Below are 13,870 nucleotides of genomic sequence, written 5' to 3'. Positions count from 1 at the left end.
AGGGAACTAAAATTCAGAATAGTTAAGCTTGGCACAGAAACATTGACCATGAAGACTAAACGTGTACCGCTGCCAAATCTGAAATTCTTTTTCTGTCTAAAGGAATGTTGTGCGAAAGTCGAAACTACCTGATCTAAAAACGACACCGGTACATTTTATTCAGATTAAACAAACAAGGCACCATCGTGACCCGAATTAACTAAGAATACGTTTAATCTCGTTTTCACGACGAGAAATCCACGTTGGCAGAGCTGCCAAGCTTATCCTCACATACGCGACGTCACTGGGCAACAATGATGCAACCATTGATTTCCCACTGGATGTGTTCGTATGAAACACGTATGAGAGGACGTACGTACAAGTCAGCCGTGTAACTATGCAATATGCATACGTGCGCGCAGTCCCACACATAAAGATTGCGGGACGCAGCTCATGAATCATTGTGAATCGAAAGTTGGTGAAGTTCTGAACTACGTGATTAGAAGCCGTCACCAAGCCATTCCCGTGACCCTTGTTACAGACGTATAGGCTTATTGCAAACAGTAAGTGAAGATATTTGAGTGTATTAGTTGGGATCTGGGTTGTGCTTACTGGGTAAATAACGTGTGCTGAATATTGTTGGGTTTTGAGCTGTGTGCTGAACATTGTTGGGTTTTGAGCTGTGTGCTGAATATTGTTGGGTGTTGAGCTGTAATTGTGTAAAATTTTTACGGTTATAAGAAATCTGGTTCCAATGATTGGTTGTTCAACTGTAAGACTAAGAAACGTTTCAGTAGAATGAAACTAGTGATTGTGAGGTCCCCCTACCGTCAAGTTATCAGGGGCGTCCGGGTTACACCATTGTGAACACGTAGTTCCGTTTCCTCGACACGTAGCCTGCCTCAAATCTGTGAACATTAAACATTCAAGATTAAAATTTATCCCAGTTCCTTTTGTCGACGTAGTTAAAGTGTTCCAGTGCCGTCGACTGTCCAAATACAGTTGAGTTGAAGTTGGTCGCCAACACGGCCTTTCGCTCTAAGTGTGATAGGTAACTTAACGTTTTAGAGACCTGCAGAGGAAGGCCGGCGATGATCAGCCAGTTGAAATCGATCGAAGTGTTTTCCGAGTAGTGGATTGTGCAGCCCTTTCACTAACATGCTGTCGCTTTACGTGAAACAGAGTATTATATTTTGTTTTTTGGTTACCAGTACATTTACTCGACATACCCATCATTTTGTTCTTATACAATAGCCTACGGTTTTCGAGTCTCCTTAACATATGGATAATTAGTCTAGTTACGGTTTTGGAATCAAAATAACAATGTAGGAAATACGTAGGCAAAGGCTAATTAAGAAATAAAATATTCCATACCTAATAATTCCTTATTCCAAGTCTTTATTTTTATTTCTTTTAAGCAAACATCACGACATATTTAGGCGCTGTTCAACATCGCTAATGATTATGTGCTATTGATTAATGTCAGTGTACCGGTTGGTAACCAGAGGCCTGATGTTTTAATTTTTTTAAACCGATCAAGTAAAGATAAGTGCTTAATCTTTACATACCTAAATTACGAAGTGCTTATATTTCCTTGCTCAAATTAGGGAGTGCTAAACTATACTAGGTAAACCAATTGGTTCTTAGCCACGTAAAAGTAAATCTAAGTTACGAGTCAACAATTTACTTTTTCTTAGAAATACATCTAATTCGTTGACGTCAAGCCCCCAAACATGGACCGTTCTCTATATGACCGAATTAGTAAAGCGTTGTTTGGTTGAAGACCCGCTTCCTGCAATTAAGTGGATAGGTTCTGTGGGACGATTGCAAGTCAATGTTGGTGTGATTAAACTCTGAATCCGTTGTTTATGCAATCAATAAATGTGTCAGATATGTTCGCCCATGAATTTCAAATATAATTTGTTTCTCAAGTAATCATTTAAAAAACGGTTGTTGTAATTATGACTGTCATTTAAAATTTTTAAATTTTTTTTGAGTTAATATTTTTTATAACAATATAATGCGTTTAAGTTTGAAAACATACTTCACCAATGGCGGGAGTGCTTAACTGTACTTGTTCCCATAAGGGAGTGCTAATGTTCACAGGGTCACTAATTGGGGAGTGTTTTTCTAGACTAGTCGCTTACAAGAGTGCTTATCTTTAGTGATCCTTTTAAATCTACTCGCCGATTTGGCATACATCGCAAATTAAAAGCTACAAACAAAATAACCTAGTAGGTCGTGTTACTTAGACGGGGAGGCTCCGCACCCCAGACACCCAGCCCCCTCCCCTCCCCGCTAGAAGGAAACTCCACTTTTTACCCAAACCTCTGAAGTTAAAGTCGAGTAACAAAATATAACTGTAAATTCTTGAACCAACCAAAATACTATAGAAAAGGTCAATTTCCAAGGTAATACCGATGTGGAGCTAATACTTAGTTCTACCGAAATTAATTATAAATGATAAGAATATTTGTTTTTATAAAGACACTTCACTTAAAAAGGTTGTTGACCAGCAATTATCTCACAATACTTATGAAAAGTGTCGTTTCGGTTTGTCTCCGGCACCTGTGAAGATCGATCCTTTTTGAGGTCGATAAATTCTCAGCCTAACTGAGCAAAATTTCTCACAAAGCGATAAAATGTTAACGAGGTCCTCGAAGAGAGACGAATTATTAACGAGATTCTCAGAATAACGAGATTCCCGGCAAGAGAGAAAATGTTTACGAGATTCTGGAAAAGAGATGAATGTAAACGAGAATCTCGGAACGAGAAAATGTTAACTAGAATCTTGGAAAGAGATGAAATGTAAACGAGAATCTCAGAAAGAGAGAAAATGTTAACGAGCTTCTCGGAAAGACGTAAAATATTAACGAGATTCTTGGAAAGAGGTGAAATGTTAACGAGATTCTCGGAAAGGGATAAAACTTTAATTTTCGTTGCGTGATATTTATTTTCTCGTAATTCTCTTCACTGTAATTAGTGTTCTCCAATCAAGAGAGAGAAAAAAAGCAATGGTTTAAGTTTCGTAATTATTAAGTCCAGTTAAGCACTCTCCTAATTTTTTATAATACTTATACTTTTTAGGGAGTGCTCAACTTGACTTGATCCCAGTTATCTTAGACCAACGAAATGCTTCACAAAGGTGATAAGGCTTGAAATCCTCTCTTACTCATTTCCTGTTAATCTCGAGTGGCATTATTGTCACTGGTTACCAGTTGCTGTTGTTGGTTAAGCATGCCTTAAAAAGGCCTTCTTTCTTCACCGACACCACGTAATTAGATCAGCATAAACATCTCTGTAAATCGGTATCTTTTGAACCCCTGATAAGGAACCCTTTGCTATCAGATTCCGTCTGTATTAGTCATTGGATGTTGGTATATGCATGGGTGTAGAAAATTTGTTTGCATATGTTAATTAATGTGCTCGCATCTTTATATTTGTTCACAAATATACTCCCACTCTATTACTGGATTTATGGGCCTGGTTCCTGATCACTTTATTACTGGTTTTATGAGTCTGCTTCAGGAACCAAGCCTGTGCTAATGTGAGACAAACCACTGCACAGAAACATATAACTGCATATTTGACATACATAGGCCTAATAAGAATAGTAAACAACTAAGTCACACACACACAAACACGGCTGAATCATACTTTTGACTCTGTACATTTAAATTTACTAGGTTACTAGTGAGAAACACAAGGGACAGAGTCCACAGACCAGTAACAATGTCGCATGGTTTCAGTAAGCATTCGTAAACCACAATTGTATATAATGGGCTAATGAATGTTTTCATTTAATGGGTATCATTAACCATCGTAGTCATTGTAAGCAACCATTTTTTTTTACTTCATGGTTTTCGTGTTCTCTGTGCAATGTCAAGCGTACGCAGTTTTGCGTTGTTGTGGCTGACCGCGCGAAAAAAAAAAAAAACATATCAACCATCAGTGTTTACTGGCGACGACGCGGTGACGCCCCCTTCTCTCTCTCTCTCTCTCTCTCCCCAAAAATAGAGAACAACTTTGAATCGATTCGGAGCAAGTGCACAAGTGAATTCAGTGTGTATTAGAAATTAATATTTCCGTCAATATAATTATTAACCTGTCGGTTCATAGGCTACAGCCAAAGCAATCAAGGTCCATCATTCAAGCCAAGCTGATCGTCAAACCAAAGCAGAAATTTCCACCATACGGGACCACTATTCCACTTGTACTCGTCATCAGTTATTAATCTGTAAACACTCCTTTAATTGCCTTGCACATTACTTTATGTCCGCCTGGTCTTGTAACCACTGTGTGAACAGTGTTTTGCCCAGCAGGGGTTGTTATGATGAAATGAAAATCTTATGTATCTTGCACTGTATGTTTCGTTCTCCCGTTAAAATTTCTAATTGTTGTCATCAGTGTCAGTATTTTTGGTTGAAGTGTTTATGTTCTAGCTTCAGTATAATTGTTTTTGTAACTTGCGTTCGTAGCCTTCCGTTGTTGTTGCAGGTCTTTGTTTATTCGTCAAGAATCTATTCTTGGTTGCTGTTTCGTTGTCATAATACTTTTTTTTTAACTCAAGGTGATGATGGTTTTCGTATGCTTTGTTTACATCCATGTATAACGTTGAATTTGCTTAATTTTCCGATACTGTCATTTCACCGAACAAGAGCTGATACTGTACTACCAGAGACAAAACAAAATATAGTTCACTGCCACGTACTTTCAACTAATAACTTTGAATTGTATACGAACCCTTTGTGAGGAAAACTTCTACAACTTGCCACTTTAGACACCCCTCCTTATACGTTTTATTTTTAAATCATTGTCGTTAACATTTGCCTCACTTGAATACCTATAGAGCAACTTATACGTCCAGGAATTATTGAATACATATCGTGTCTTTCCTTAGTAGCCTTTCAACACACAATTTTCTCCCTTTTAAGGGGGTTTCCTATTCCTAGTAACCCCCCCCCCTACCCCATCCCATGTACATTTGCGCTGACTCGTTACGGAAGGTTGGGATTGAACCCCCGCACTGACTTTGCAATATGAGCCATGTGTTTCCTCTCCCCCCTTATACTCACTCTCTTCTCTCTCTCTCAAGTACAAAGCATCTCTTTCAGCGTTCGTCCAGCTCCTTTCAAGTACGGTCACAAAGCAAACCTGTACATTTATCAATCGTCTATAGTTAAATTTTATAATTACCATTAACATGGCGCAACATGTCGCTGGGTAATCTCACCTCAGAAATGTATTCTGTTAGGTCTGATCAGCTGCTTTGTTCATAGTCGTCACGTGTCCAGAATTTGATGCAGCGTTTATAATGTTTTATCTCCATAGTCATCAGATGTCCAGTTGTTGCATTGTTACAGCCGCAAGCCATGCATTTTTCTTAATAGTAATAATTGTAATAAAAGCAGTGAAACTATTAAAATATAATAAGTTGACTTTATTAAGGATTCGTCTTCGATTAATCAGTTAAATCTTGAATGTTAGTAACCAACTTTCCTCAGAAACCGCTTAATTTTGTGGGAGACACTGTTGAACTGGAACTGAATACTATTATAGTAACATTGATGACAATAATCCACGCCTCGTTGGTGAACGACCTTGCTTGCCAGTGAGACCAAGGTCTAAAGAGTGAGTGAGACCATCATGATCGATCCCACGGGACGAGAGGCGAAAGGGTTGGGGGTGGGTTTTCGTTGACCTGGTCTCTTTCTTTCACGAATCCACTTGCGAACAATGCTAGAGAATGCCGTGTGTCTAGCATTTTCATCCCTAAACGAATCGCAGAGAACCGGGTGTTAATACGCCCAGGAGACATTCCCTCTAAGGGGGAACAATTTAATGCTGAAAGCTGTAACGAACAAATGCCATCGACGGCCAGGTTACTGCACTGTGAAGAGATATATTTCCTTGTTCTGTTGTTGAATACCTCATCGATTTCAAGGTCCCGCGTCGGTAAATCATCAGTGCACCAAATACCAAATTTACTGTGCGGAACAATCCTACATTTTCGTGTGTCGAACATTCCTACATTTTCGTGTGTGTTACTAGAATATATTCAATATTGTGTGTGTGTGTGCGTTTTACTAGAATATATATTTAATATTTCTTTTCCATCAAAATTTATAACTTAGAGGAAAACGACAATGGATCTCTCTCTCTCTCTCTATGTTGGTCTTCTATGTGAGGTCTTGACCTGAAAAGGAACTGTAGGAACTTCATGGTGATAGTCTGTGTGTGCGTGAGTGAGTGAGTGGGTGGGTGGGTGAGTGAGAGAGAGATCATAGATGGGTGTAAGCTTCACGCACTCTAAATATCTTTTGTTTTTGTAGGTATGGTGAGGTCAAGTTAGTTCACTGCCGTAGCCTAATGCTTGAAAACTCCGCGTGAGTCTAAAATCCAGAGCTTGCAGATAACCTTCAGGCAGCTGATGGAAGCCCATCGCATCAAAACGAACGGCCAAAGTGGCCCAAAACCGGGAAACTGGTTTTGCGAAAACTGCAGGTGGAGGAACTCAACATCTTCGAGACAGTGTCAGAGATGTGGCATTTTTAAGAGTAAGTGGTTCTTCTACTGTATGACATTTTTAGACAGTAAATTTTATGAGAAAATGATCGCTGACTCCCCATCGTGAAACCTCTGGATTTTTATTATTGTAAGTTTGGCAGTTTACTTTTCTTTAGAAGTTCCTCGCTGGGTGAGCCGGTTCCGTTCTCAGCTACCACTCTGTTGGTCGCGAGTTCGAATCTCCGACCGGCCAGTGAAGAACAAGAGGAATTTGCTTCTGGTGATAGAAATTCATTTCTCGCTATAATGTGGTTCGGGTTCCACAATAAGCTGTAGGTCCCGTTGCTAGGTAACCAATTGGTTCTTAGCCACGTAAAAATAAGTCTAATCCTTCGGGCCAACTGTGGTCTGGTTAAACTAAGATATACTTAACTTTTAACCTTTCTTTAGAGTGCTTTTTTAATTGGAAATTTAAGTTGAAAAGTTACTTTTTCGTAAGTTAAAAGTTTTAGCATTTTGGAATTTTTTTATTTAATGAAAATCGTTTAATAAGAAGTTTTAGCATTTTGGAATTTTTTTATTTAATGAAAATCGTGCAAGTTTCTCCTAGGAATTCACATTAACTGGAATTTGAGCCAGCTTTATGGATTTTTTTTTTTTTTCACAAAAAATTTTGGAGGTGTCCCTGGAATGAATTTATTGGAATTAGAGTTTTAGCCCTAGGAATTTTTTAAAAGTTTTTTTACTGTATGAAATCATAATAGTTTTTTTACTGTATGAAATCATGTTGGGTTGTTTGACCGGCATGACTTAAAGGATCATGCAAATAGTTGTCATAAGTTTTTTTTTTTTTGTAGGGTTTCTCTGTGAAAGGTAATTTATTTAATGGAAATATATTTTAAACTTTTAAATATGTTTTTCGAATTGGAATTTCGATAAGTTTAGCATTCTGGAGTGTTATTGATATAATTTGAAATTTTTAATGTTCTGTCTCTTGAAAGTTTGTATTTAATTTATTGGGAGTTTGTCGGTATTTTCTTCAGGTAATTTTTTTTTTTTTTTTTTGTAAGTTGTGCAGTTTTTCTCCCTTGGCGTTCTTCATCAGTTGTAGTTAGGTCAAATTTAGTTTACTCAGGCTATTTATTTATTAATTTTAATTTAATTTGGTAAACTTGTTACATTAGTTCCCTCAAAGTTACTTTATATTCCGGAATTTTTGGGGTTTTAGCCTTTGACAGTTGTTTTTTTCCTTTGTAAGTTGAGCAGGTTTTCTCCTTGGGAAAATTGTTAGTTTTAGTCCTTCGTATTTTATCCAGTTAAGTTACTTTATTATACTTAGGGCAAATTTATCTTAACACTTCATTTGTTTTTTTTCTATTGGAGGTTTTTTAAGCTCTTTATCCTACGGAAGTCAACTTTTTTTTTATCGAAAGTGTATTGGATTTAACTCCTGGAGTCGTATTTTTCTGTTTGAAAACTTGCAGGTTTTTCCAAGGAAGGTTGTTTATTGCAAGTTTGGCAGGACTACTTTTTGGGTTTTTTTTTTTTTGCAAGTCTTTCCTTAGTATTTTTTTTTATCAATACGAGTTATTTTTTCTTTTTTTGGAAACTTTGCAGGTGTTCCATCTGGAAGTTGAGTTATTGGGATTTGAAGTTTTAAGCTGTTGGGTTTTTTTTGTTGTTGTTGGAAAGTGTGCAGGTTTTCTCCTGAAATTTACTTAATTTGAGCAACTTTTCCTTTCGGCCCTATTTGCCTTATATTGAAAACTTAGTAGGTTCTCCAGAGAGTTACGTTATTAAAATTTGGGCTAGTTTTGCATTTTTGTTATAATATTTGTTGTAAATATTGAAAGTGTTATCATGCAGGATGTTATGGGAAGTTTTGCAGTTTTATTCGTTTGGAGTTGTTTGTTCTGTTGGAAATTTGCAGGTTTTCCCTCCTATGCTCACATTTAACAGATGGAATTTGGTCAGATGTATCTTTCAGGATTTATTTTTTCTGCTGCATATTGTAATTTTCAGCCATAACATTTTTTTTTTTTTTTTTAAGTTAGCAGTTTGGCTTTTGGGTGTTTTTCTTCTTGGAAATTGTGCTGGTTTTCTCACTGGAACTTACTAATATTAATGGGTATTTGAGCAAATTTATATTGAACTATACAGTAATTTTTTTTCACAGAAATTTGGCAGGCGTTATCCTCGGAAGTTATTTTATTTTAGAAGCTTGGCAAGTTTGGCAATACTAGTTCATGGGTGTGTTTTTCATGTTGGAAATTGTGCAGGTTTTTTCACTGGAAGTTACTTGACTTACTGATTGGATATTTGGCCTTTTTTGGTCTTTGGAATTTGGAACTTGTTTTCTTTTATTGCAAATCGAGCAAGTTTTCTCTCCATGGAATTTATTTTTGTCAATTGTGATTGGACAAATTTATCATTCTGGTTTTTTTTTTTTTCCTGTTGAAAGTAACTTTATTTCTTTGAAGGTTTCATTTTTTGCTAGTTATTTTTTCTCTCAAATTATGCAGTTGCTCTCTAGAACTCATTTCATCAATTGAAAATTTGGTTGAATTAACTTTCTGGACTGATTTTTCGTCTATTGAAATGTTACAGGTGTTCTTTCTTGAAGTTTCTGTAATTTTTTTTTTTTTTTGAAAGTTTGGGAGTTTTAGCTATAGGTAGGCATTTTTTTCTAATGTAAATTGTGCATGTTTTCTTCTTGGGAATTAATTTATTTTATTGGTTTGCCAGTTTTATCCTTTAGGATTTTGTTTTTTCAGTTGGAAAATTTTGCAGATGTTTTGCATTCCCGGAAAATATCCGGATGTTTTCCTGGAAATGCATCGTCTATTGGAGCTTGGGCAAATAAAGGCCTCAGGAGTTAATATTTTCAGATGGAAATTAGCAGTTTTTCTCTCTAGAAGTTATTTTGTTTTTATTGGAAATTGGGGATATATAGCTTATTGGAGTTATTTTATCCAATGAGAGGGTTGTTACACTTGGTGGTGTTTGAGGTGTTTTCAGTCCAGAGAAAGCTAGGTTTGGTTTGGCTAGAATGAGTCACTACAATACTGCTGTTGCTACTACAAAGCACACAGAGGGAGTTACTGAAGATCTGTTCTTTTGAGATGAAAATAGGATCAAAGATAATAAAAGAGATGAGTTAGATAGGAAGTGACCAAATGGAACAAAGAAAAACATAAAACAAACTAAGAAGATAACCACCAAATGTATCGGCGAAAAACACTAAGTCAAAAGTAGTGCATTTTTAATATACAGTATACTGTATTTGTGGTCTGCTTTGAAATTTTACTTATAACTTCTGTCAGGGTGTTTCATGTAGGCTTCCAGTCTGAAAGAATGTGGTGTTTCAGCATAAAATAAATAAGTTTCATGGTTTTAAAATTTGTTCTTGAATCCGAAGAGTAAAATTTGAGTAAATTTTGAAAAAAAAGAAACTATGTTCCTTTTATTAGTTGTACAGCTGTTGAATGTGTTTTAAATCTGAAGAAGTAGAACACATGGAGTACCTTAATTTTCTTGGAGTGTTATGTAAGGTCAGGGATGACTAGCATTATGAAGCCTAGGAAAATCATTATAATACTGATGTTTAGACTTACTGCTATCTTTGGTTTGCAGATTCATTATTTGATTAATCCCAGAAAATGATTGTTTCAATGAATATGAACGTTGGTTTTAGTAGTTTTAATCCTAAAATAATTTTTTCTTGAATGATTCTGTGATTTATACCTAGTGCAATAACATTTAAACCAGAGTGATCCTTACTCTATCAAACTTTTTCTTGAAAATGGTTTAGGTGATCACACTAGAAGAGTTCCATTCGCTGGTAATACGAGAACTGGCCAGAGGAGACAGCGATCCAAGACTCCTTGCTCGCAGAGGAGAGAACCATCAACCACAGCAGGCCATGATAAAGGAGCTAGATTTAAAAATGTAAGGGGTTCCCAGAGTTTCCATGATCTAAGTGCCACCATGAACAAAACTGATAATAAGAACAACAATTCCAAGCAGACATTTCAGAGGAGAAAACGGGAATACCCCATTGGCGTTAAAGCTCTTGAAAAGTTGCTGGAGCAACACCCAGAAGAAATAGTGATGCAGTTGCAAGTAGAAAGTTCAGGTTTTGAGGTAATGCTGAATAACCCAGATGATATAGCCATTAGCAAGATGTGCCTAGTGATGCAAGTATTGGCCAAAGCAACAGAAACAAGGTCGAATACAGAATCCTTGAATGTACTGCTGACTGAGGTTTTCAAGACTGCATTTACAAATTTTTTGATGAGATTTACAATAAAAATTACTTTGGAGAGTGTTGAAGCACGTCACTTACGTAGCTACTTTGACAACCTGTGGAAAGTTTTAGATAAAATTTGCCATGTAATGCCAAATCTAGCCATCAGTCAAATCTTGTTACTAATTGGAAGTTGCCTCATGGCAATGAGACAAGTGTCAAATTCCCTGCCTCAAGAACTTCTCTCAAAGTATGAAGACACTAAGACCTACCTTGAGACAGAAAAGAAAAATTGGCAGACCCAGTGTCAAGAAACTTCCAGAGGGCATTGCAGAAGATGGCAAGATGAACTTCAACCACCTGAAAACTTCAGAGAATTACCAATTGTGCCAACGGCCGAAGAGCTCAATGACACAGATGTACCATTTCTGAGAAGAAATATAATACAGGGAAAATACGAAGATGCTGAACATTATTTAGATGTACAGTTCCGGTTGCTGAGGGAAGATTTTGTGAGGCCATTAAGAAATGGCATCCAAGAAATTAAGAGAAATGAACGATCAAATAATAGAGATCTTTATGTTTACAGAGATGTCCTGTTACAAGGTACTGACATTAAAAATTTCAAGTTGATGTATGTTGTCAAACTCACATTGCCTGGAAAACTTCAAGCCGAGAATTCCAAAAGACTTATGTTTGGTAATCTTGTCTGCCTTAGTACCAATAACTTTAAGACTATTTTATTTGGCTCTGTTGCTGAAAGGAGTCCTGAAATGTTGAAGAAGGGCATGGTGGGCATAAAAATTGAAGAGCATGTTGGAAATAGATTGGGGAAAACATTTACCATGGTTGAATCCAGATCGTACTTTACAGCTTATAAACATGTACTTCTTGCACTTCAGGGAATTACGGAAAATACCTTCCCTCTGGAAAGTTTCATTGTCAATGTTGATAATGATATGGTTCCTCCAGATTATGTAACTCCTGAAACTAGGTATGATTTGCGTGTTATACTCAGTCGAGATATGATGAAGACCTCTGAAGTTTACAGCACGTTATTCGCACCAAGAAAAAACTCCCCTGCACCAGCAGCCCAAGTAGTGCCTGCTCTGCAAAATGTGAATATAACAAGAGAGCTTAATAACTGGCCATCCTGTGATGATTTGAGAGTTGATGAGTCACAGCGCAGAGCTTTAAGGAGAGCCCTTACCAGCAAACTTACTATCATACAAGGTCCACCAGGAACTGGGAAGACTTTCATAGGTCTTAAAATAGCTCAGGTTTTGCTCCATAATAGTGAGCACTGGAAAAGAGAGAGGAAAATGTCACCCATATTAGTAGTGTGCTTTACCAACCATGCACTTGACCAGTTTTTAGAGGGAATGATACCATTCACAAAGAGCATCGTTAGAATTGGAGCAAGAACTAAGAGTGAAATCATTAAGGACTTTCAGATTAACAACCTAGTAAAAGATATTCGTTCTAGACGAATAATGCCAAAATTTTTTCTTGAAAATTCTGGTGAAGTTATAAGACAGCTGAGACAACAAGAGTCAGAAGTCAGAACTATTCAAAACAGTTTGCAGGAGCTAAGAAACCCAACTGGAATTTTGAATTTAGATGAGCTGATAAAGTATGACATTATCCCTGAAATAGTTGTTCAGCAGTTCCAAAGGCAAAAATTAGATTTGGCCACGTATCTGCTGGACCCTCGTTTCATTAATGGCATTGATCATATGTTATTAAACGCAACCCTTCCTACTAAGATAGAAAAAGAAAAGTCTGCTGACCGAGATTCGGAAGATGGAGATGTTTGGCATGATGCAATAGATCTTTATGCTGAAGAAGAAGATGCAAGAAAGTTGGATGATGACCTTGACCTGGAAACCACAGGTCTGAACTGTAGCAGCTCCCTTAGGCACAGTGTAACCCTTCAGGGACTGAAAGCCTCCATAATGGAGTACAGGAAATTTATGGAAAGAGAGGATGTAAGTGAAAAGGACATTCAAACATGTGAAAAGGAAATTCACAAGCGAATGGTTAGTCTCGAACTGCTTACTCATGGGTTGAAGGTCCCATTGGATGATAAAAGAGCTAAAACTCTTGAAAAATGTAACGTATTATCACTGCATTTTTATGATCGCTGGTGTTTGTACAGACTATGGATTGATAAACTAGCTGAGAAATTTCTCAAGGGTCTACAAAGAAAAGAACGTAAATATGAGCAGACTTCTGCAGTGTATAGTGAAGTAAAAGATCATGAGTATTTGTATGTGATGCGTCATGCTGCTGTAGTTGGAATGACAACAACAGGTGCTGCACAGTACACTAACATACTTAAGGCACTGCAGCCTTCTTTAGGTAAGTCTTCCTAATTTTGCTTATTATTTTTATTTTGAGTATATATTTGTAGATCAGAAATTTAATTCTAACAACTCCACACTGTGGAAGAATGACATCCATGAAGGGCCACTACCCATAGAAAGTATCATTCATTAATTTACTTATACTGTATAGAAGTAGATATACATGAATTGTGAAGAATGAGTGTGACTTTAAATCATGGACATATACAGTATACATTTAAATATATAATATTTATAATACATAGTATGTATGGTAAATTAAGTGCAGTTCATAATCCATAGTTGATGTATTTTTGCCTAACTTGTTCATCCTTCAAGGGGAATGTTTATCACAACCGGATGAAAAATTTACTAAAACAATGGTGTGGTGTGAGATTTGCTTTATTACAAAATCACAACTAATAAAGCCAGCCAACATGCATTAAAAGATGCTTTAAAGTAAGAACAGAAGTAAAAAATGTACTATACAGTAGTGGCCAAATGCATGAGACTAGAATACCTACAGTAGGTACGTAATTTTTGCTGCAGAAAATATTTCTGTTAGAAGAAACTTTGGGATTAACATGTCAGTGGACAGAAAACACTTCTTCAGGTAATGATTTGTTTTAATCAGTTTATTGGAGTAATCCATGCCCCATTAAGAGTTTGTGTTTATGAATTAAATTTGCAACTTTGACTGTTTTCAACTTTAATTGTAGTTCCATTGGTTTTTGTAACCTAATTACTCTTCTTAGAAGAAAATGTCAGGGAAGTAAAATCTGTCTTGGAGGTA

General features: G+C 36.6%; 1 protein-coding gene across 6 annotated transcripts in view; it reads left to right on the top strand.

The window, feature by feature from the left end:
• The first annotated feature begins 318 nt into the window (after positions 1-318).
• The window catches only part of LOC136834990 (NFX1-type zinc finger-containing protein 1-like), a 73,305-nt gene continuing 59,753 nt past the window's right edge, over positions 319-13,870 (top strand). For 2 of the 6 annotated variants that reach the window (XM_067097978.1, XM_067097984.1), the window contains exons 1-3: positions 319-542; positions 6,312-6,536; positions 10,298-13,093. In XM_067097978.1, coding sequence (XP_066954079.1) covers positions 6,410-6,536; positions 10,298-13,093 — 2,923 coding nt within the window. In that variant the 5' untranslated portion in view covers positions 319-542; positions 6,312-6,409. Of the gene's footprint in view, positions 543-819; positions 1,163-3,929; positions 4,217-6,311; positions 6,537-10,297; positions 13,094-13,870 lie in introns of those variants that run through there. The other 4 variants (XM_067097979.1, XM_067097980.1, XM_067097981.1 and 1 more) reach the window with 4 other exon arrangements.

The sequence above is a fragment of the Macrobrachium rosenbergii genome, chromosome 54, assembly GCF_040412425.1.
Source record: "Macrobrachium rosenbergii isolate ZJJX-2024 chromosome 54, ASM4041242v1, whole genome shotgun sequence".
Taxonomy (NCBI): Eukaryota; Metazoa; Arthropoda; class Malacostraca; order Decapoda; family Palaemonidae; genus Macrobrachium; species Macrobrachium rosenbergii.
The sequence above is the reverse complement of the archived record's forward strand: the minus strand, read 5'-3'. Positions and strand labels throughout refer to the sequence as shown.